The 24897-nt window shown below is 39.3% G+C and overlaps 1 protein-coding gene across 2 annotated transcripts in view; it reads left to right on the top strand.

Moving 5' to 3' along the window:
• The window catches only part of PRKN (parkin RBR E3 ubiquitin protein ligase), an 878318-nt gene that overhangs the window by 744083 nt on the left and 109338 nt on the right, over nucleotides 1-24897 (top strand). For both annotated transcript variants that reach the window (XM_060753692.2, XM_060753691.2), the window contains one exon: nucleotides 4646-4795. In XM_060753692.2, the coding sequence (XP_060609675.2) occupies nucleotides 4646-4795 (150 nt within the window). The remainder of the gene's footprint in view (nucleotides 1-4645; nucleotides 4796-24897) is intronic.

Consider the following 24897-nt stretch of genomic DNA (forward strand, 5'->3'; position numbering starts at 1 on the left):
CTCTACTTCTTCCTTTGCCTCCTTTCTTCCCTCCCTGTTTCCCTCCTTCTTTCACTTTTTGTTTCCTTTTCTCCTTCCTTCTTTCTTTACCTCTTTCCTGCATTTCCCTCCCTTTTTCCTTCCTTTCTACTTTCTCTTCTTCCTTCCTTCGGTACCTCTTTCTTTCCTTCTCTCCTTCCTTCCCTCTTTCCTTCCCTCCTTCCTCCTTTCCCTCCCTCCTTCTCTCTTTCCTTCCTTCCCCCTTTCCCTCCTTCATTCCTTCCTCTTTTTTCCCCTTCTCCTTTCTTCTCTCCTTCCTTCCTGTCTGTTCTCCCCCAATACCATGGTAGAGTCCCTTCTAACTCTATTCTAACGTTATATTATATAGTAGTATATATATATATATATATATATATATATATATATATATATATATATAACAGTATTATATAAAGTATTGTAATTATGTACACACACACACACACCAACCAGTGATCCAACATCCATCCATGTGTGTGTGCATGTGTGTGTGTCTACACTGCCATATAATCCAGTCCTAAGTAGATAATCTGGATTTTACATGGCAGTGTGGAAGGGGTGACTTTGGGTGCATCTACACTGTAGATTTAATAAAGGAGGATGAAGCTGGTGAGGGGAAGAGAAAAAGGAAGGAAAGGAAGGAAGGGAAGAGAGGGAAGGAAAGGGAGGGAAGGAAAGAAAAGGATGGAGGGAGGAGGGAGGGAGAAAAGGAAAGGAAGGGAGGAAGGAGGGAAGGGAGGGAGGGAAAGAAGTAAAGGAAGGTGAAAGAAAGGAAGTAGAGAAAGGGAGGAAGGGAAGGAAGGAGGGAGGGAAGGAGTGGGTTGGACTGGATGGCCTTTAGGGCTCCCTTCCAACTGGTTGGCCATCTGTTGTGAGACTTTGATGGTGTCTTCCTTTACTGCCAAATTAGGTTGGGCTGGATGGTCTTTGGGGCCTCTTTTCCAAGCAATGTCAGTTTCGAGTGTCCCTATTACGCCCATCATGGCACCTTCCTCCTTCCCTTGTGCTGTGGGAGTGTGTGTGTGGGGGGGGGGGAGACAGAGAGTCAGAGTGTGTGCACAGAGTTTGGCCCACCTCCCTCTTTTTTTCTCCCCCCCTCTCTCTCCTCCCCCTCCTCCTTCTCCTCAGCCTCTGCCCTTTGATCCCTTGCCTTAGCATTAGTTAGAGAGACATGCAGGGAGCAGAAACCATTGCCGCCGCTGCTGCTTTGGAATCCTCATTCTGTGTCCTCAGCGCAAGGGGGGCAAGGGGGGGGGGGTGTTGTCTTCTTCCTTTTTTGAATTTAAAGGTGTTTTGTGGGTTTTTTTCCAGTGATGGTCACTCCTTGGATTGTGATGAGTTTTTGTGCCAGATTTGGGGTCATTTGGCCCTGTCGTTTTTTGTTTTTAAGGTATTCATTACACACAGAGCATTTTTATATAGACAGATAGATTTATAGACAATTTCTAATGGAACCTGTCCTTGAAGTGACTGGCTTGACCTTGAAAGAGCTGGGGGTGCTGATGGCCGACAGGGAGCTCTGGCGTGGACTGGTCCATAAGGTCACGAAGAGTCAGAAATAACTGAATGAATAAACAACAACAATGGAACCTCATGTGTATGGGGGATGACAAGTAGATAGGAGTTGATCAACACACAATTTTAAAATTAAATTCACATTAGAGGCACTGGATCAGGAGTAATGTAACTGCATATAGTTTTCTTGCAATTTGAAACCACTTTTCTTAGAACAATGCCAGAAACTGAGTGGATCATACACCTGATACGTGTGTTCACTTTTTAAAAACTCACTTTTAATATTCCCTTGAGGCTTAAAATATAAGGCAAGAAGTTTGATTCAAAGCAGAAATCTTATAGCATATGAAAACAGCACGTTTACAACAAAAGAGTTAGTGATAGACTTGCACAAACTGCACGGCATAATTTTCGGAGGAACTAAGAGATACCTTGAGAATATGCTTTTATTCCAATTTATGCTTTTATTCCGATAATGAAATGTGTGGATGCTTTTAACAAGAGCTCTTCTTTTCAGATTCATCTATTGCCTTGGGTTTTTAAAGTACAAAAATAATGCTTGTTGGTGCCTTAATAGCATAATGATTTGGTATGATTTTTATACTGAGCCCATAGAAAATGTCAAATTTCTTGACAAAATATGACTCTCCTCACCATCCAATCTAGTGAATCAATTCTCTTGCTGATAACTTCCAAAAGAAAAATTGATTTTTTTAAAACTATTATTTATACATGAAAATTAAAAGAGAAAACAAAACAGCAGAGCCAGAAGTTGAGTGCTACTTGCCACAGCAAGCAGGAAGTGGTGAAGGGGCAACCCCAAGACCCAAATCGAACTTATACCAGACACAGAAGCAAACTTTGAGAGACTATAACTTTTTGGACACCCAGGCTCCCCCAAACAATATAGCATGTGGCCTTGTGGCTGGGGGAGTCTGAGAGTTATTATCCAAGTTCTGTATCCTGTTGGCATCCTGTACTAGCAGGTGTATTTGTTTCAGGGTTCTGCATTGGTGGTGGGAAAAGGCTGACAAAGGTTCCAAGCAACCTGACTTTTTTCACCACCATTGCATTCATAGCCTTTGTCACAACCTACACCAGTTTAATTACATCATAATGGTTGGTATGTGAAGGGAATCCTATGCCCCCCCCCCCCCCAAAAAAGTAATTTCTGGAAACACTGCTGAGATACTGGTATAAATCTTTGTAAATTCTCTTCTTGCAGGCAAGACTCAATAATTTTACTTTTTTCCAACTGCAAGAAATTTATCAAAATCTCAAAGATTATTCACTGGTTACAAGCAATACATGTTAATTTCTGGCATAGATAGCTACTTTTTAGGTTCAGAAAAAGGTTCACTATGCAGAAGGAAGCACATTTCTATACAAAGAACAAGGTTTCCCATACAAAACTTGTTTCCTGCACAGAAAGTATTGTTTTCAATTCAGGAAGATTGTCCTGTATGGAAAAAATGTTTTTGTGCAGAAAAAGTCTGTTTTTTAAAATTCAGAAATGACATTTTATGTGCAGAAAATACTCTTTTCTGTGTAAAAGACCATTATTATTATTATTATTATTATTATTATTATTATTATGCACCCCCTTTTCACACAAAAAACCCAAAGCAGTGAGAGACTCAAAGCAGTATATTTTTGACTCAGGATGGCTCCCAAACTATAAAGATCTTACCTATACAGTGGAACCTCTACTTAAGAGCATCCCAAATTAGGTCCCTATGGGGTGAGAAGGATGGGATATAAATGTCATAAATAAATAAATAAATAAACTCAAGAGCATTTTGAGTTAAGAGCTGTTGCTCAGCCCAAATTTCACATTGACATAAGATCAGTAGTTTGAGCTAAGAGCTAGCACCAGAGAGTGCTAACGGCAGAGTACGGGGCTTTAGGGCTTCAAGGGATCAGCTTCCATGCCTTGTGCCTCATGCTCTTCTATGCTTTGGGAGATTGCTGTCTGCTTTGCTCTTGTCCGCTTTGGAAGATTGCTGACTGTTTTGTTCTTGTCTGCTTTGAGGAACTTTGGGTTAGTTGGTTTTGTTCCTGGTATGTTTGGCTTCATGAAGAGGGAGAGGAAAAGAGAGCAAGAGAGTATGAAGAAAATTATGCTTCTGCCTCTTCACTTTGTGCTTTGTGCTTCTACCATTGTGCCACAACTTCATGCTTCTATAATTTTAAAGTTGATATTTCTTTTTATTGTATTGTCAAAGGCTTTCATGGCTGGAATCACTAGGTTCTTGTGGGTTTTTTCGGGCTAAGGGGCCATGTTCTAGAGGCATTTCTCCTGACGTTTTGCCTGCATCTATGGCAAGCATCCTCAGAGGTAGTGAGGTCTGTTGGAATTAGGACAATGGGTTTATATATTTGTGGAATGGCTGGGGTGGGGCAAAGAGCTTTTCTCTGCTGGAGCTAGGTGTGAATGTTTCAACTGACCACCTTCATTAGCATTTGAAGGCTTGCCTGAGCCTGGGAAAATCTTTTGTTGAGAGGTGTTAAGATGTGCCTGGTTGTTTCCTCTCTGCTGTTTTGCTGTTGTAATTTTAGAGTGTTTTTAATACTGGTAGCCAGATTTTGTTCATTTTCATGGTCTCTTTCACGGTCTCTATTTTCTTTTGTATTGTTTCATGTTCATTTATATATTGTTTGTTATTTATAAAGTACATTTTTTACTTAAAACACATAACAAAAATGGGGGTTTGGGTGTGGCGGAATGGATGAATAGCATTTCAATGGGAAAATTTGCTTTGAGATAAGACCATTCTGAGTTAAGAGCTCAGTCACAGGATTAATGAAACGCTTAAGTCAAGGTATCACCATAGAGGGTTTGTGCCTTCTCAATACTCTGATTACTTTGTGCTTTGGTTGTGATTTTCTTGCATGGCAGGGGGGCTGGACTAGAATGCCCATGCAGTCTCTTCTACCTATAATTCTATGAATGCTAAAAAAAACCCCTCAATTTTACCATTTTCCAGATAGTTTCTAATAGTATTTATATTCCTAGCTCTTACTACTCATATGAAGGAAATAAGAATGACAAACTTATTTAAAACCTGAAAAGCTTATTAAACTGCGCAATACATTTGCTTTTCTTTTGCAGTACAACCGTTACCAGTGCTATGGTGCTGAGGAATATGTTCTGCAGATGGGTGGGGTCTTATGTCCCACCCCAGGATGTGGTGCAGGGCTTCTTCCTGAACCAGAAATGAGAAGAATAGTGTGTGAGCCAAGCAACGGAATGGGCTGTGGGGTAAGGATAATGAATATTTCTAACAGTTCCATGGAAGCCAATTGAGATTGTCATGGAAAGAATTTGCCTCTTATGCAGATGCCTCTTGCATACACTTTACACCATAGTTGAATTCTGTGAATCCCAGTGAGTCATTTTAGTCTGGTGCTGCCATGTAAGAATGACCAATTTTGTCATGCAAATGTTGTCCATCTCTTCAGTTGGCGTGTAGGGTTGCTCATCTAAGTGATTATTATAAAAAGTGGGGCTGTGATGCTGACAAGCCAAAAGCTTTTACTCTTTTGAACGTCTTCAGCAGTCAGCAAAATGCTAAAGGTTTCGAAGCCAAGGGATTTGTTATTTTATTGACGGCACTCTCTTTAAGCAAATTTGAGGAGGGGATGGGTGAGAGTTAAGTTAAAATGCCAGCACATATTTTGAAAAAACCACTGAAGATTAATGCAGATATTATAGATGCATTGAATGAAAGCTAGCTTTAAATTATTGGAACGGAACTGGAATGCATGCAGGAAAAGATTGCCTCTGCCTCCTGCCTTGTTCGTTTCCAAGTAGTTAGGTGGGAAAAGCTCTCAGTTTTTATTTTAGGCATTTCTTTACATTCCTGCATTTGTATCCCTTTCCTTGCTCTTATAGACTGCGTTGATCATTTAATTTGCATTGAGATTTATGTTTTTCATACATGCATTGTTGTACGGTTTTCTTCCTTTTTTTTCACCTATCTTGAGGTTTTTCTTACCTTTCCCTTTTTTAAAAATGTCAGATGATTGTTTTTATTCTTTTTATCCCTCGGTAATATTGCACAAGCCTCATCTGAGGTAAGGTATATTCTGACTTGCAACAAGTTTTAGGAAGCACAAAATCGATTAAAAAATCTCAAAAGCATCCAAATTGTTTTCCATTTTGCCCAAAAAGTCCTGTTAGTCAAAACCCTGTGTTTATCAAATGGAAAAAAATAAGTAGACCAGTGAGGCTGCTCCATGGTGTTAAAACTCAAGATATTCAAAAATGTTTCAGTTAGCCTATGAATTTGGACTAGGCTAGACTTGCTGTTGGGCAGCCATTGTTGAGTCCTGATTTGAGAATTGAATTAGGATTCCAGAAAAACAGTATTTTAATCTCTGCTTCAGCATGGAAAGCCATTAAGTGGTTTTGGCTGAGTCACATTTTCTCAGCCTCAGAGCAGGGGAGTGATAAACCTCCTCTGGATAACCTTGCCAAGAAAATCCCATGCTTCATTTGCCTTGGACTCAACACTAGTTGGAAATGATTGAAGACAAACAACAACAACAACGCCCTCCAGTTAGGCCAAATGAGCTTCATAGTGTAGCTTTTGAGCGTCAAGTAATGCATATTTGTGTGATCTGGCAGACAAAACTCATGAAAGCTAAATAAAGAATGTTTCTTGTCTAACTTTTTGGTAAGTGTTTGAACTTAACACAATCTGATTTATCTAAGTCTTGTATATATGCATTCTGAATACTTTTTGTGAAAAAAGGAGGATACCTCATATATGTAAAACTTGCCATCCCCTGCCACGCATTGCTGTGGCCCAGTCTGTATATATGTGTTTTGTTTGTGTATATGTGTATATATGTGTGTTTGTGTTTATATATGTGGTTTTGCACATGCATTGTAATGGGGGTTTTTTGGCTTTTTAAATCCCTTCTGCTATGTTTTTCAATGTTTTTATGAATGATGGTCACTTGTTGGCCTGATAGGTGTATTGTGTCCAAATTTGGTGTTAATTCGCCCAGTGGTTTTTGAGTTATGTTAATCCCACAAACAAACATTACATTTTTATTTATATAGATTGCTGCATCTCATCTTAAAGCCATAGAGGTGTTATTGTTTCAGGATTTTTTTAAAAAAAAATCCTTTTTTTGAATAACTGAGAATCTACCTCTGACTTTTGTTAGAGTGCAGGAAAGTTACCAACATGTTAGCATCATGTTCTGGAATAACCACAATTACTGAACGGGACCTGCATGCCACCTATAACGAAAGCCCTGGCAAGTGAGAGTCATTCAGAACAATATGCTTATTCTCTAAGGTTTATTTTTACTCAAGGTGGAATGGGAGGAAAAATATTTAGCAATTCCAAGTACTGCTTACCTAAGAATGATTCCTCCATCTGGTTCTGCTGTTAGCTAATGTTTTCTATACAATTTTTTTTATTTTTACTCATAAAAATAGTAATTTGATTTCCCAGGGTGTTGTCATAACACTCCGTTCTTCCACCTTCATTGCTATTCATCAGGCCAATCTCTCTTGCTTTCATAGCTGTGATGTAAAACACTGACATGTTTAACACTGGAAACCAGCAAGAAAATATGGAAGCTGTTATACTTGGTGCCAACTAGTCTGCCTGTTGAAAAAGCTGGAGTAATCAAAGCTCATGAGAGCTCAATAAATAAAACATCTTTGTCTTGTTGTATACTAGACTAGTGCATTACTTGCTATATATCAGAAGGAATGTTTACCATTTGAAGGGACAGGACTTCCGCATCCAATCAAGTTAGGGCTGAGTGCTAAGCAAAAGGACTTGATTTGCCTATTGCAATGGATGCTCCATCAGCTCACAATTCTATCAGTTTGCACAGGAGTAATTTTTGAATACATGCACAATAGCAAGAGGGAAAACAAGATTCTTGGCAACTCATACAGGGACTTTTATATAATATTGGTAGATGCTCTTTATGCAGTTTGAGAAAGTGATGAATAGCATATAATGAGGCTGTCAAACTGAGTTGTTAGTCCATTTCACCTTGTTTCAGGTCTGTTTACACATATGTATTCAGTGAATCTGGGCAATTTGCAATATAAGAACTCTTTATTCATTACTATGAATTGCTGTCACTGCTTACTGCAAACTGATAACCTGTAACTTTCTGTTTCAGGTATAACATGTAATGTTCACTATAGTTCTGTGGTGAGGCTCTGTCATTCTTTTGTAGAGATGGCCCATCCAAGGTCCATTTTTTGAACACGCATTTCATATTAATGGGTCAGTATAACTCTTATCAAAAAAGGAACTGTCTCTGAATAAAGTGACAAAAGGTGAGAGGTTTGTATGTTCTATGAGAACTCAAAGGACACACTGACCCCCTTACTCCCTTTGCCCCAGTGCCACTTCTGGCCTTTTGGGGTGCCTTGATGGAAAAATGGCAGAGATAGCCAGAGGCAACTGGCCCCCTGGGGCAGTGCTGGCACTTTCGCCTCTCAGAGGAATGGCTCTTTATTTATCCACAGGTCATATGAAATCTGTAATTTTGGCCCCAAAGCCTGCCCCGACTTATGCATGAAGCCAACTTATACATGGATCTCTACAGTAGGTGCCTTCTCTTTTGCATTTTGATCCAGCTGTACTTTCAAGAAAATGTATAAATATATTACAATGGGCAAGGTAACACTGGAGGACATTGCTGAGATTAAAGAGCTGGCTCACAATAGAATTGCTTTGGGACATCATGTTGTGACTCTTTTGTCCCAGGGGGAATGAAAATGAGACAGACGTTTTCCATTATTGCTAAATGCTGAGCTGCTTGCATTATGCCACAGGCTCTAGGCAGTAATCATGTATAGCTTTCTTCTATTGAGTGGGCACTCTAGCCTGTAGAAAGTAGAATTCCATCTTGTTGACACATTATGCTTCACTTTCAAAGCAAGATGTTTCATTGCTAAAATATGACAGGCTCTTCTAGAATGACTGAGATTTTGTTTTTTCTTGTAATGTTTAACAAGTTTTGCAGCGAACTGTGAGAAGCACAAGAGCCATTATCATGTGCTGCAATGTTGATGAGCCTTAATGTCACCTTCTCTGCACCATCATGCAATGCAGTTAGTATGCCATGCAACTGGCAAAGGACAATATCATTTCCAATGTCTGTTGCCATGCAGGACTGCAGCTCATTAATACAATAGCAGAAAAGAAATTTGGGTCTTGGCACTGTCAGCGTATAGCAGTCTGCAGAAGCATTTCTGTTATTGACAGCATAGATCATATTTTCATTATGATCAATGGCAGGACACAGAATGCTAGTCATTTATATCTGTTTGCTTTATATAAGTAAAGAAAATGTGGTTTAGACTGAGGTAGTAAATGTGCAGGTCTTCAACGTGTTTTGACCTAAAACCTCTGTCAGCTGGTCACATTACAACTGTGCCAGTGGTGAGCAAACATGGGCAATTGCACATATTTTGAATGTCAAAAGTTTGGCTCCCTAGCTAAACCTTGACAGTAATTAAGAAGATTGATAGTGATTTCTAGTGGGGTTCCCATTCCCTCCTACCCACCCTGCCAAGTAATATGGGAAATCTGTGGATAGATCAGAATGTAGTCCTTTGAAAGGGAGAAAATGTGAGCAGAATGTACCATGATGTTTGAGAATGTGGTTAACTTGTATGTCTATCTATAATCAATTCCTTAGACATTCCTCTAATTGTAAATTTCTGTGAAAACACTAGATAGTGATTACCAGTTATGAGATAAAAGAGATTCAGACATGCGAAAAGAACCATACAACAAAGCTTTCCAAGAATGCTGAGGGCTGAACATTACTCCCTCAAACTAGAGAGAGTTTCCCATTCTTTTTGTTTTCATTGTACTTGCATATTCATGGGTTTGCACACAATCTCATTTTGAAATATGAGAGGTTTCCCTCCCTCCCTGATGTCCTCCCCCTCCCTTTCTCTTTGATCATATATCACATTCAATTTTCTGCAGCATTTCAGGAATTGGGCAGAGTGGTTAAGAGTGGTTGGCAACCTCTCATTCACAGGGTCATCCTAAGTCAAAACTGATAGTGCATATAAGAACAACACAAGAAAGATAAATCATACTAGAAACAGGGTGGAGGAAAGGGAGCTTTTCTCTTCTTTGCCAAGTGAAGAGATCTTATGGCCAGAGCTTGGAGAAAAGGATATTTTTTATTACAGTTTCCAGAACCCCCCAACCAGTGTGATCATAGACTGCTGGCTGGCAGTTCTTGGAACTGCTGTCCTCATAATCAATATTTCAAAATCTGGTTGCATCTGAAGGATGGGAGGGAAGTAAAACTGAGCTATCTGGATAGGTGAGAGAAACTCCGATGAATGAGATTGTGACATCAGAGACAACGCTGTGACACAGAGACTAAAACTACCATTATCCGTGTACTCCCTTCCTCTGTGTTAAAGACATGGAGCGAGGAAGAGATAAGGGTGCATTAGAATTTGGGAATTCACTTTCCCCCTATTATAATTATGATTAGATTCTCAAAGACTTCTTTCAGGGCACAGCGGGGTCTTTGCTACTCTCCAACTGACAGTATATCATTTTCAACTGACTGCATCTGAAAACAGATAAGGCAAATCAAGATGAATCCAAAAATTAACATAATTGAGGACAAGAGTGGTGAGCTTTTTGCTTTGAACAAAGAGGTGCATCACTGAGTCATAGAAGATGAAACATTAATGCAATCAGCCAAGGCTCTGGGCTGACTGGGAGTGACAAGAGACCAACGACAGGATCCCAATTATAGAACAGCCTTATCGGAGCAATCATCTACACATTTTTCACATATGAGCAGGATTAAGGCACCCAGGCTGAATGATGAATATTGCTAATAAATAAAAAAGAAATAAATGGAAATCCAACTAAGTATTCTTCCAAAACGGCGCTTTGTATTCCTCTTGTTGTAGCACTGAAAGTGAAAGCTGTATAATCAATGAGAAAAGGTGGAATACACGATAACAAGGTGGATTAGGATGAGTTTTATTGACCGAGAATTTCTAGTTTACGTTTGCTTGAATTGTTGATAAGGCAAACACAGAAATGTTCTCCTTGCCTGTCATTTAATCTTTTGAAATAACTAGTAAGCCAGTTTCACAATACATTCAGGCATAATAGGATTATAGCATCCCATTATCAGAAAGAAAGTCTTCCAAATGAGCATTGACTAAACAATTGTTATTCTTTAGTCCAGCCTCCAAACACAAATGGACATGGTGGCAACTCTGAAGGAAAAACTAGGACCGAAGTCCTGGTTCTGCAAGCTACACTGTAATATGGTTGATAACTGCTGTTGTTTTCCATTTCTTGTCCCTATGAGTCTGTCTTCATTGGTTTCCCTGACACAATTAAATCACTTATAGAGATTTGTCTTTGTAGTCTTACTTGCAAATTGGATCCCTTCATGCCTCTCAGTCACCAGTCACAAAACAAAGCACACTAAATGGAACAAACCAATATAAGGAAAATCATGTACTATGACAAATGTCTTTCACCACTTGACAAATCACCACTTCAAAAACATACTAAATGTATCTCTTAGTTTGGCCCCAAGCTTATATGCCAACACATAGGGAGAGCTAAAGGCTGGTTCAAATATTGACATTTCAATGGGTGCAAGTTCTAGGTTTTAAACCTGCTAAATTATGATGATTTAGCAGCTAAGTAATTTAAGTCTTCTTCAAATCATAACCTCTATTATCTTCTACCATCAGGAAGTAAAGCAACTATAAAAGAATGGAACTACAAGATAGGTTGATTGAATTGGTTTCTTGCCTTCCCATAACTTTAGCAACCCCTTCATTTCAGAAAGGGAAGGTGGGTTTTCCTTGGTCTGGTCATCTGAACAATGTATGATTTAAAATGGATTATAGAAGCTAGCTTATCCTTTGAATAATATTGAAAAAATATAGAGTCAATCATTATGCAGAAACCCTACCTGATTGTTATGACAAATGTCTATAAAGATTAACAAATCCATTGCAGAGTGAGGATGTGAATGCCTCCTAGCATCTCTCCTTCCATTATTGAAGATCAGAGCAATTTAATCATAAATTCTCATTTTGAGGACATAAACAGACTCCCCATATTGAATGATAGATGAAATATGGTTTGTGAAACAAAACTAGGAATGGACTGTGTATAATAGAAAATCATGGGGATAAAAAATTAGAAAACTGACCAAACCCCATTGATTGATACCATCATAAAAGTACATTTACTGTTAGCTGTCTTGTGTCCTTATATCGAGAGAAAGATGGGATAAAAATAAGGCTAATACATAATATTAGATCTCTTAAAAATAATTTATATGTTTTAGTTTCAATTAACTGCTACCAGAAGTAAAGGCCACGTTGAGGAAATAACTTTTTAAGCAAACCTGAGACCCAGACATCTCTGTTTAGCTTTCTTAATCAAACATTTCTCCATTTGGCAAAGATTCTTTTTTAGGCATGCAGAAGAGGATAAGAAAGTTATTGTATCAAAGACACAGTGTGTGCTATTTTGTAGGCTGCCCAGGTCCCTATAGGAGATGGTAGTGGGGTATAAATAAAGTGTTATTGTTGTTGCTATTGTTGTTAGCTGCTGGCTCTGTTGTTGTTGTTGTTGTTGTTGTTACTGTTGTTGCTGTTGCTGTTGTTTATAGATTCAAGGAATGGGTCAAATAAACTTATCAGGCCACAACCTGGATGATACTGAGTCATCTGGAAACAAGATTATGAAAGCAATGCAATTTAGTTTTCCAGAAATTCCCCACAAAATACCTCAAACCTGTCTCCATCCAATATGAATGTCACAGACCTCTTTGTAAAATGGTGAGTTCCTTGGGCAGTTTCTCTATTTTAGAGCTGGAGATGAGTTTCTGGTGAGGCAAATCAATAGAAGTTGGTTTGGACTATTTTGCCTTTAATTCTCAGAAAATAACACCCCCGTTTGTTTATTTACTTAGAGAATGTATACCTCAGCCTTCAGCCATCAGTCTCCCTGAGTGGCTTACATATATTAATTTGATAGGTCCCCTGCACACAAACTGACAGTCTAAAACACTGGTTCCCAAATATTGGTCCTCCAGATATTTTATATTTTAGCTCCCCGACTTCCTTTGTAAATCACTGATCTAAATGGTACATGACACATAAGGAAAAGGCAATGTCAGTGGGGAAGGGAATATATCCAGCAGATGCTGACAGCTCTCCTCCTCTTCAAAGCTCAGAGTAATGGCAGTTGGAATATGGATGAAGGGCTATCTTATCAGCTGCTGGGATCAAGGCATGATGGGCATGTGTCTAGCTGTTCCTCTTTTCTTTAAAAGCCAAATCAATTGTAGTTAGACTATTGAGAGGCTGTCACAGTCTCTGGGACCAAGGCATGGCAGAACTCAGAAATCAGAGCAATACCAGTAGGAATATGGAGGAAGGGGGATCTCTCCAGCTGTTGGGGCCAAGTATGATGGAGTTATTCATTTATGATGGAATAAACTCATCTCTCTCCTATGTAAGATCCTAAGCAGCTAAAGCCAGAGGTAAACATTGTTTATCCTTCACAGGAAAAGTTTGAACCTTGGAGTCTATATTTGTTTACCTACACAGGTAAACAAAGTGTTGTCCAGGTCTCCTGAGAACCAGGTTTTGAATCCCAACTCAAATATGGAAATCCATTGGGTGACCTCAAGCAAGTCACATTTTCTTAGCCTTACAGGAACACAATGGCAAACAATTTCTCAATCAATCTTGATGTGGGAGGTGGGGACCCTTAGGATAGTTTCATCAAAAGTTGTAGTTGATTCCAAGGCACATGTGAACATTTTTATTTAAGCACTATATCAGTCCTGTGCAGACCCCAGTCATATCAACTGATATCTGGGCAACTTCACCCTTGAAATGATTTCAATGTATTTGGCAGTATCCAGATACTGATAACAGGCATGTAGCCGGGGGGGGGGGGCTCGGGGGGCTTCAGCCCCCCCCCCGAAATTCTCATGGTGGTTCGCGAAAAGGCCTTACTGGTGCATTATTTAAACTGTTATGTTTATTCATATCATGATCTGATCACCATACTCGATATATCCCATATGCATGGGGGTATTGGGGTAATGATACAAAAGGTTTGCTAGGCTAGACCCTCTTTCACTCAGACTCAGCCCCCCCCGAAACTCAGCCCCCCCCCGAAACCCCCCCTGAAATTTTTTTAGCCCCCCCCCCCCCCCCGAAACAAAATCCTGGCTACGGGCCTGACTGATAATCTATCAGTATGCTAATATACTCCCTGCTCCTTAACTCTATTCCTATCCAAAGGCTGTTACAGTTATGTGAAGAAACTTATTTTTAAAAATGTTCTGAACTGCAAGACCCAGTCCCTGTTTCATATCAGGAGAATGATATATGATATTGGCGTCATATTTGTATTTTTAAAACAAAATTATCAGAAAAAACATAGATATTCCTTAGTTGCTGCAGGAGGGGAAAGCTTCTTTTCTTTTGTGTTGGGTATAAAAGGCTTATGAAACTTCAAATACCCATCCAAACAGAAGACCAAGCATTAAGAAACATCAATCACAAAAGAAATATTTTGGAACTATTTCAGGTAGCTAAGAATAGACACAGAATATAAAATGTCTCTTATCCTGAACAATAGCATTGATGCTACAAAGCTATATTATGAAAAATAATGGAAATGTCATTTTTAAAAGCCCCGAAATGATCTGGTTATATAAAGAAAAAAGTCCTGTGGAAGAAGAGGGGGAAGTCCAATGTAGATAGTATATCTGTAAAAGAAAAGCAACAAGTAATAGTTAGAGAATTATATCTCCATTAATTTCATTCCATCCATACATTGAAATCGAAACCATTGGTACCAATAGTAAATCCACCCATTATTCAGACAGTAGAGAGTGACCCGTGTTGGTGAATTTGTTTTGCAGGTATTTAAAAGATGCCTTGAAAGATACAGTGGGACACTTTTTGAAATGTGTTGATGTTTTGCCATGTACAGCTGTATCAACTGCTGAATACATTGCATGAGCATGTAAGCCCTGGGGCCATGTTACAAATTACATAAAGCAAATTCATTTCCCCTCTCAACTATATTGCTATTTTCACTCTTAGGACTATGATGGCCAGTCCCATCAGTGTTTAGAAGGCAGAGTGTTTCTTTGTTTCAGAAAATTGATACCCTAACTGTCAAGACCCAGACCAGGCAGCAAAACAAACGGCACTGTAGGAGTTAAAGGAAGGTGTTTAATGTCTATTAACAAAACAAAAGTAGTCTCTTCAATTCAGAGATGTAAACAAAGGAGGCTTGCGGTCAGCAGGAATGTAAACAAACTGGTCTCAGTCAGCCTTGGCTGACGAAAGGAAAGTCAGTCTTAAACAAAAGCAGGCAGCTTGAATTCAGCAGGAAAACTTAGTCCGTTTCAAAGGCAAACAAAACAGCAAACAGCAATCCGCATGAGGAGCGGTCCAATGAAGTTTCCAGGATAAAGCAGGGGCGTTGTCAGGCAGTCCGAGGGTCAAAGCAAGGAAGACTCACGAGTCTGGATCCAGCAGGGTTGTTCACACGATCAGGAAACACGAAGCTGCAACAAGAGCTCAGGGCAGGAGTTAACACAAGGCACACGGCATGCGACACTTTGAACTCTGCGATTAGTCTGTCCCCACGCTGCTGCTTAAATCTCATCCGAATCGCTGGAGTTACTTTCAGCTGGGTCTAACTCCTCAGGTGAATCCAGGCTGCGCCATTGTTGCCAGTCAGCACTTCGGGCTCCATCCTGCAAAGTATTATCTGCACCCCAATTATCATTAAAACCCTGGAATTCATCGCTAGATGTGGGAGCAGTAATCACATCCATTACTTCCTGAACTTTAGTCCAGTCCAGCTCTTCCTCTTCGCTGTCGAACTCCCCACAATCTGCTACATCTCTCAGGCGTTTAGCAACAGATCCCACATCACTATTTGAGCTGCTGGCTACTCTCTTTACACCTCTGTAATCTTCCAGCTCCATTTCCTCGCGAGTAAAACCCTCAAAATCCTCCTCATCTGTAGTCTCTAAGAACAAGTCTCTAATCCTTTTCAGCTGCTGCTGAGCTTCATCATTCTCTAAACCACGTTTCCTTCTACTACTAGTAGTAGGTGCATGAGACAAACGCTGAGTCTCAACACTAACCTTATAAGGTAGTTTCTCTCAGAACAGCCAACCTAAATTCAAAATATTAAAACCATATTTCACAGTAATCAATCACATAAAAATACAGCAACAACAACAGAGAACAACAGAAAAATGATAGAGAGCAGGTGATCATAGTCTGTTCATTAGTCAACAATTAAAAGTCCTAGGTTATTAAAATGCCCAGTAATACAGGTTCCTTCCTTTATATTTTGTTTCTTCTCCACTCCACATTACTTTCTGTCTCATTCACACTGTCTTTCATGCACTGTCCCCATCAACATTGCCATATAATGCAGTGTAGACTCATTTAATTCAGTTTAGCAGCACTGAACTGCATTAAATGATCTTTCATTCACCAAATAATGCATTTTAAACTGCATTATATAGCAATGTAGATGAGGTCTCTTTATTTTTTTTCTGGGGGTGGAAATGTTGCCATATCAGAATATTACTATTACTCAATTGTACAAGTTATCTGTGCAGTTTTCAGTAACAAAAGAAATAGTAAGAGCAATAAAAGGAAAAAGAGAAACAGTTGGGAGGGGAGAGTACAAAAGTGGAGTTTTTAAAATATATATAGTAAAACTATTATAAGCAACTCACGATAGTACAAAGCGCTTATATAATTGTGTATTTTGAAAACAAAAATCCTGGAGAAATAAGAAACTGGGACTGAAAAGATTGTGACCCAGTGACAAGTATGCCTATCTTAGGAGGGTTTTCAGAAACATCTTTCTAGTTGGCACCTATTCTACACTATTTGGCAGTGCATAAAGACTTTTTTCAGGGGAAATATTTGCAACTTCAAAACAGAGAATTATTGATTGTCCAAGGAGGGTGACTGTAGAACAAGCCCTATGAGTAGTGGTTCAAAGCCATTCAGCTTGAAACTTAGTACTTGGTGAGTCCAGTTTGAAAGCCTGCAGATCTGTCTTTCTGTTATACTTTTAGATATCAGATCACCTTGTCCCTGTCTGCCTGTTGTAACGGGGTGCCTGAGGAAGAGTACTAGAGGCACAGAAAAATTGTACTTATTTGTTTGGTTTAGCAGAGGCATTGCCGCAATATGGATTTTGATAAGAAGACCCAACAATCTTTCATAAGTGACTTGGGATTTATTTGTCCATACTTTACTTAAGAGTGGTAGATTGCTGTTCAAGCTTTCGCCATACCAAGAATCCCTTATGTTGTTCTTACTGTAATATTTTCCTTTCAAGCTACGCATAGTGTTTGTCCCAATGGGACATGGAATTAATTATTAGCAAATGATCCCGTATATTAATACAGTCAATAGAAAGCTGAATAGCTCAATCTTCATTTACAGTGTGACACATAGCTATTGAAAATTGCATTAAAGTACATTTAACCCATGGAGAGAGTTGCAGCTGAAATGCTGACACATGACAGAATAAATTGCCCTCATAAAAATTACAAGTGTTGCTTGATTGTAGGAATGTTATCCGTGTAATTTCAACATGGTATACCTTCCCACACTGTAAGAGAATCATGATTTTTTTTTTTTGGTTTGAATGCACTGTATGGGGCCTAAACAATGACAAAATAAGACTACTGTCCTGAATGTTTCCACTGACATATGAAAGGTTTGGGAAAGATAGAGTGCGAAATTATAATTCCCTAAACAGCATAACAAGTCACTCTGAGATTTGTAGTCCAAAACATGTTTCGAAGTATCGGAAATACTTTCTGGTATCCCTGATGTAGTACATGTAACTGTGTGTGTCTGAATCCTATTCATTAGTCTCAGTTAGAGTAGACCCATTGAATCAAATATTCAATATTAAATCAACACATAGGTAACTCCTACTGATTCAGTGGTTCAATTCTAGTTGGCCCTACCAGCAGGATTTGGGGGCAGAGAGAGGAGATTGTATTTGGGCAGACATTAGCATGAACACTGTGATTGTACTGGTTATTCTGTGAATACAGCTGGAGATTTATAAGAGCAGAGTAGAACAGAACTCCACAAATTGTCATTCTCTTTGCCACCTCCCTCATTTATGTTTCCAGTCACATATGCTATAAACCTTAAACAATGTACACAGTAAATGAAAGCCAGATACCATCTCTTAAAACAAACAAACAGGAATTTGTCTGTAAGACTTTTGTATGTGCCCAACTAGTTACTCTAGTGACAAAGTAGGTAATTACTTTAATGAAGCAGCAAATGATCTATTCCTGCAGTATATATACACATGCTCACATACATACAGAGAGAAAGGTCATTTGGACCAGTATGGTGGCTTAGGTAGAGTGCCATATTTGGATTAGAGAAGCTCAGATTCAAATCCTAAACTATCCATGATCATAGAATTCCTCTGAAAATTCTTCAAATGAGAATAAAAATTAATATGGTCAAGTATCTCTAGTGTGAATTCCCACCTCACCCTTAAATACAATTACCAAGGAAAAGAAAGTTCACCTCTGTGCTTCTGTAGAACAAAGGTGGGCCAAGTGAATCCCATGGCCTGCATGTGGTCCACCAGATCAGAAAGGCCAAATAATGCAATTTGAAATTGTATGAGCTGAGTAGACCCATATAATACAGTTTGTACTACTCTGAATTGCAGTATATGGGTCTATACTGACCATAAAATGCAGTTCAAACTGCATTATATGGCAGTATAGATTCAACAAAGTGTAGCCTTCCAAGTCTCATCTCTGCAGCTGCCTTCTCAACCCCATGCAAAGTGCCAGCAGCTTTGAAACTGCTGGTTCTATTTGCTTGCCATGACAACACAAATGTCCCCTCTTCCTAACAAACATTCCCATCTCCACCTTTTGTCCTTTGTCTTTCCTGTCTTTACCTCAATTGTTTGTTGTTCATCCTCCTGCAAGCCTACAAGCCAATTCTAGGGTTTGGAAGCTCCAATATAGTTCTGAAGAAGGTGAGCATAACTTATTTTAAAGTGAAACATTCTCTTTTAAGGGTAAAGTTGTTTTTTTTTTTTTTTTTTTTTGCAACTGTGACAGAACATGAAGTCTTGGGAGCAGTGAGGAAGAGCAGTATGGCCCCCAACTCCAAAGGTTGGCCATCCATGCTCTCAGAAAAATATTGGCAAGCACTCACCCCTTTTTCTTGACAAAGGTATTGAAATGTATTGCTCAACTGGGGAGATAACTTTATGCCTATACTCCTGCAATAACCTATGCATAAAGAAGGCACTTTGATGTTGCTTCTCACATGGTGCAACCAAACCACACTGCAGTGGTTAGTGGCTATGGTCTTTAATATATACTTATTTATTACAGTTATATTAAAATCCCTAGGGCAGGGAACACACAGCTTTTCAAAAACAGATACTTTGTGCCTTCTCTTCTTCCATCTCAGCTTTGATAATGTGTATTATTATTGCCTTAAGTGGAGAAATTGTTGGAGCAGTTCAGCAAAACTTTTTCATAGGTTCTTATGACAGCCTTTTCAATGACAGTGTCTGAATGATGTAGCACAATGTAATGAATAATGAGGTCTGCTGAATACAAAGACATGTTCACTGAGACTCTTTTCACACAATATTTTTTCTGTTGCATCTTAGTTTACACAATGTACTAGAAGCTTTTATTGTCAATACAGTGTTATTTCTGTGAAAGGGTACCATTGTATTTTAGTAACATGCTATTACAGTCAAGACTCTGTCATCATTCTTCATCTGAACCATCATTTTCCCAACTTATTTTACACCTTTTGTTTTCCATGGTCCTGAAGGAGATTTGTTTTGAAGCTATACACAAAGAAAGAGATGTTATTATGTGAGCTTGAGACGTGTTGTTCAGATCTGACTTAATTCAGATTGTCTCCATGTGAGGGTTTAGCCGAGGCTGAAATTGCTTCAGAAATGTATAGCCAGCTCAACGGTTTCTCTGATTTTCCATAAGTGAGTTAAGTTAGAGTCAGACTAAACATGATAAGGGCCGGCTACAGTGGTCAATAAATTGCATACTCTATTCATGAATAAAATTCAGGTCTGATATGAAGAACTGAACCTGCTTGAACAGTCTTGCCTCACTGTTTTCTCAGTTCTTTCATAACAACCTACTTGCAATACCTGAGTTGATTTGGAATGAGAAGACAGTAACTGAAATTGTTGAACAAGAGGACAAAGAATGGTAGTGAAACTTTTGTTCTGACCTTTTACTGCCATAATTAGACTTTTCCCCCTTCTTTCACAAATCAGACATGTATAAAAGTGTTTATAGTTTCATTATGTCCAATTTGGCCATAGGAAGAAGAAGGAATACAGGAGCCCCTTTCACACATGCCTTCCTTGAAAAGACAAACGTTATTGAAACAAGTTTTCAAGGTTGCACCTTTGACCCCGTCATCATGTTATTTGTTCTTCCAAGTTCTCACATGGATCTTTGAAATCTTGATTCATGAAAGCATACGTATAAAGGTTTTACCACCTCAGATAGTCACAACAATAAAAAGATAGCAAGAGCTGTATGAAATGTGGAAATGTTATAGGCACAGATGCAGATACTCTTTCACCCATCATCTCAATAACATTGAAGACGGCTAAGATCTCTAGCCAATTAGATTTGGAGTGAACATTTAGTCATTTCTTACATTGTCAGAAGCCACTGTGCAGATTTATTATGCTGCCTTTCCTAAAGGCAGCCAGCCCTGCAAAGGTGATAGTCAGTTAGAGGTATCCATACCATAGGGGTGATGAATCCATTGTAAATTTTAGTTCTAACTTTAAATAAGCTGCCTATACATTGTTCCCTCACTTATTGCGGGTGTTCCATTCCAGGAACACCAGCGATAAGTGAAAATCCACGATGTAGGGATGCCTGGATCCCCCTCTACTCCTCTTCCTATTTCCCCTCCTCTTTCTCCTTCCTAAATCTCCATCGACTTTGATGGGCTTTGAAGCGAGGCCACTGAGGAAAGGCCAGGCCCAGCCCTCAGGCAGGCAGGTAGGCAGGCAAGCAGGGAGGAAGGAAGGGAGAACAATGGAAGCATGCCACTGCCTCCTTCCTTCTCCAGCGGGTCCTTGGACAAGCAGGGAGGAAGGGAAGGAGTGCACTTGCCCAGCTGAGGCCTGCTGTTGCTGATGATGAGCTCTTCCTCCCTCCGCCTCCTGCCTGCCTGCCTGCCTGCCTGCCTGCGCCACGAGGAGAACCAGCTGGTCCCCAAAAAGATTAGGTTGCCCTCGCCCTCCTAATCCTGTCCCCTCCACCTCCAGCACCTTTGGACTTTCGGCCTTGGGCCCACTCAGCTCTTTGGGAACTAGCTGGTTCTCCTCGTGGCGCAGGCAGGCAGACCGGAAGGGGGAGGGAGGGAGAGCTCATCAGCAATAGCAGGCCTCAACTGGGCAAGCACGAACTTTCCCTTCCTCCCTGCCTGTCCAAGGAACTGTCAGAGCAGGAAGGAGGCAGCGACATGCTTCCCTTGTTCTCTCTTCCTTCCTGCCTGTCCAAGGAGCAGCCTCCTCTCCTCCTCCTCTTTCTCCGACTCATCCCCCAATAAATTCATTTAAAAAAAAACCATGAAATAACAAGTCCGCATAAAGCGAACCACAAAACAGCAAGGGAACACTGTATTGGGCAATGTAAACATTACTATACAATAGATTCAGCACCATGGATAGTTTCTGGAGTAGGTTCATTGCTCAGTGCATGGGAAGCTTCCAGTTACTGCTGATATTTAGTTCAGAACCAAGATTTCAGCCCTTTCACATCTAGATGGGTTTAAAAATGTAATGTATAGAAGCAGCTTGTGTAGTACCCCTATTCACAATATTTAAAAACATGTAATGTATAGAAGTACTTCACTAACAGTGTAGAAACCCAGCCATCTGTACCTTCTGACCTCCATGATGAAATGAATCTCCAGTGCCTTCTTTCTCTGTTTCTTCAAATTGTAATAATAGGTTTATGGATGATACATGAGTGTTCTCCATATAATTGAACCACTACAAAATAACCTTTGAAATGAGGGCCTTTTGCTTTGCAATTTTGCCTTTAGGACAATGTTGAAGAGCTTCTTCTACAAATCTTAATTCCTCTGACCTGTACATAAAACCCTTAATTTTTTTTAAATTCCATTGTTTCTCAAAATGAATGTTATTTCCCATGTATCTGATAAAATAGTCTACTGTGTTTGAAAACTCAAGTCACAATCTGTCAAGTAGATAAGCAACGTCTCTGAAAACCAAAAGCACCTGTCTTTTACAGCGGCAGATTATCAAGGCTACTTTGTGAGACATTAATAGAAACGGCTATCTGTAGGGGAGGCATTAGACATTTCAAAAAAGGTGTCCACCTACACGTGTCACTACCATTCTTAATAATATGAAGTATTTAAAAAAAGAAAATGCCAAAGCTTTTATTGTCTATACCACCTGAATAGAATATCTTTGGTAACATTTTTTTTTTGCTACCTAGATAAGAAGGGCCTGCCACCTAGTGTTCCGCTTATCTCTATGTTTTTCTTTCTCTTCTTCAAACTTTGCTGCACTCCTAAAGAAACAAAAGCCCTGCAAATAGAAGTGGCAGCTCCAGGCAGCTCAGTGCACCGTGTTTTACATTTTCCGTATTCCTTGGTTTGGCTACTTATTGGAAACACCAGTTTTGTGTAGCCCTAAGGCAACAAGGATGTCTTATATTGTGTACTTCTAGAAGCTGTTGCAGTGCCCTGGAGGGCATTCTAACTGTTTGTCCTAAATTGAGATGACAGTGTTGTTCATATTAAATTGCCTTCTTGCTTGGCTTGGCATGCTGGGATCCATATCTATTAATGCAGGAGTGTCCAAATGTCCTGCTAGGAAAGCAATTTGTTCCCCAGCAGGGCGCCTGCAGAGCAGCTGGTCTAAGAAGCCATCAGAGGGGATGTTAGGGATAAGTTCTATTTTTTCTTGTTTGAATGGAAATTTGTACGGATCCATCTCCATTTTTTCACCTCCCCCTGAAATCACCACCAGTACATAACCATCTCTGGTCACCTCTCTTTCCTATCTTTCAATCCTGTCATATCTTGCAGTGGCGAGACAGCTTTCACAGCCTGAGCTTTGTAACAGACACTCTGACAATGACAAATGTGCTATTAATGGAATTGGGTAACTGTGGAATGCCCTAGAGAGATGACACAGCTTTGGAAAATTTCTACTAAATGTTAGCTTTGCAACTTTTGCTCAAAGACATAGGAAGCCAGTATTTGAGTTAGCACGTTGGAGTGTATGTATGAATATAAACAAAACCAAACGAAAACATCTGCAAACAACTTGTAGGTAAGCCTGCATGCAGTTTTTCAGATCTCCAAATTCTTTTTTTTTATTTCTTAATCAAAAGTACTAAGAAAGACAGATAATAGATGTGGTAACTAAATGGAAGGGATGAAAGAAATGCACCTATTAATTAGGGCAGTACTTGATCAATCCCCACTACAGTTTAGGGTCTCAAATTATGGAAGGTCTCCATATGAAAAATAATGCCCTCCCACAACAGTCTATGGAAACCTTCAATATCAATACTTTAGTGCTTAAGACATGCTAAGTTTCTGTGTTATCCTAGCACAGTTTAGCTGCTTAAATACATCTTAATCTCAAATTAATTAATTCTAACTGTGTGTATTATTATTATATTTATTTATACCCCGCTTTATCTCCCCAAAGGGGACTCACAGCTGCTTGACATAAAAGCATTAATATACAATATAAAATATGCAAATATGCAAATATTAAAACAGAATTAAACAAAAACTGCACAGTGTGTGTGTGTGTGTGTGTGTGTGTGTGTAAGATATATATAAAGTGTCTACAGTTTCAGAAGCCAAGAACAAAAAACATGAATCATAAAAATGCTCATAACTTTTAGTGTCCTTGATGAAGATTGTATCATCATCATATTAGCCACATCAATGTTTCCTAGCATTCTGATCAACATCAGCCATATTTGTGCACTCTGGAACAACATAGTTTATGACACAGCATGGTTTATGGCACTGCAGTCACATAGCTGATTAGGGCAAAAGTATACCGCATGTAATTCTCTGTGAGTACTTATACAAGGCTGTATGCAGTTAGGGCAACTGCTGCAATTCAAAATGCAAGACCATGCATACTTTTAAAAGTAATTAGCTATAGATTTCACTTTCTATCATTGCTGTACCAGTTCCAAAATTTAAAAACATTACAAAATTCAAGATACGCATTGGGGTGATGTGGTTATTAGGCCAACCAAATGGTTTAAAATGCATTGTTAGCTTTTGAAGCTGACATTATTTCTCAAGCAAAGGTATTAAAAATCATACAAAAAAAGAAAAGTGACGGTATTGAAGTCAAATATAATTGGGCAATAACTTGTCTCAAGACAAAATGTGACTCTTCCTTACTGCCAGGCATCAGTGGGCTTCCTAAACAAGTATGGCCTGATCAGACTTTAGATTTCAGCTTTTTTGAATTCAGCATCACCTTCAACCCTGGCTAACACAATGAACCATTTTTATTCCTTTTATTGTATGCATGCATTTTCTTCTCCCTTAAAAAAATATTCTGAGGATAACAATCAAGAAAACAGCACTTGTGAAACAGTAGGAGGTTAGAACATTCATCCTACCAAACTGAGGACCAGCTCTGTATCAAACACAAAAAGGCATTGTGCTAGCTGCCTCTGACATAGCAGAGCTCTACATGCTCTCATGAAAGTGAGTCTCTTTTTCTTTCTGTGTCTCTCCTTCCTTCCTTCCCTACCTTTCATCATGGATACATGCAATACCTATTTCTTTAAGCTAGTGAAGGACAACTCTGTATGCTCTTGTGAACTCTGCATGCTCTCATGAAAGTGAGTCTCCTTCTCGGGCTCTTTCTCTGGCTCACTCTCCCCTACCTTTCATCAGAGACACATGCAATGCTTCATTTTTAACCTGCGATTTTGCCAAGATTCTTCCTGCTTATTCCCACATCTCAATGGAATGATGGTGCTTCCTATCTTTCACTGAAATATTACCATTTTGTTGTTATTCAATTGCCTTGAGCATGTGGGCCTTTGAATGGGGAAAAAAAGGAAATACAGCACTAGCTTCTTGTAGTCTCATTTCCTATGAAAAATACACAGAACATTTCAATATATTACTCTCTTCTCCCCCTCTCTTGATACTTAATTGTACCAGTTTCTGCTGAAACCCTGCAGGAGTAGTGCAAGAGATAT

This window comes from Anolis sagrei, chromosome 1, assembly GCF_037176765.1.
Source record: "Anolis sagrei isolate rAnoSag1 chromosome 1, rAnoSag1.mat, whole genome shotgun sequence".
Taxonomy (NCBI): Eukaryota; Metazoa; Chordata; class Lepidosauria; order Squamata; family Dactyloidae; genus Anolis; species Anolis sagrei.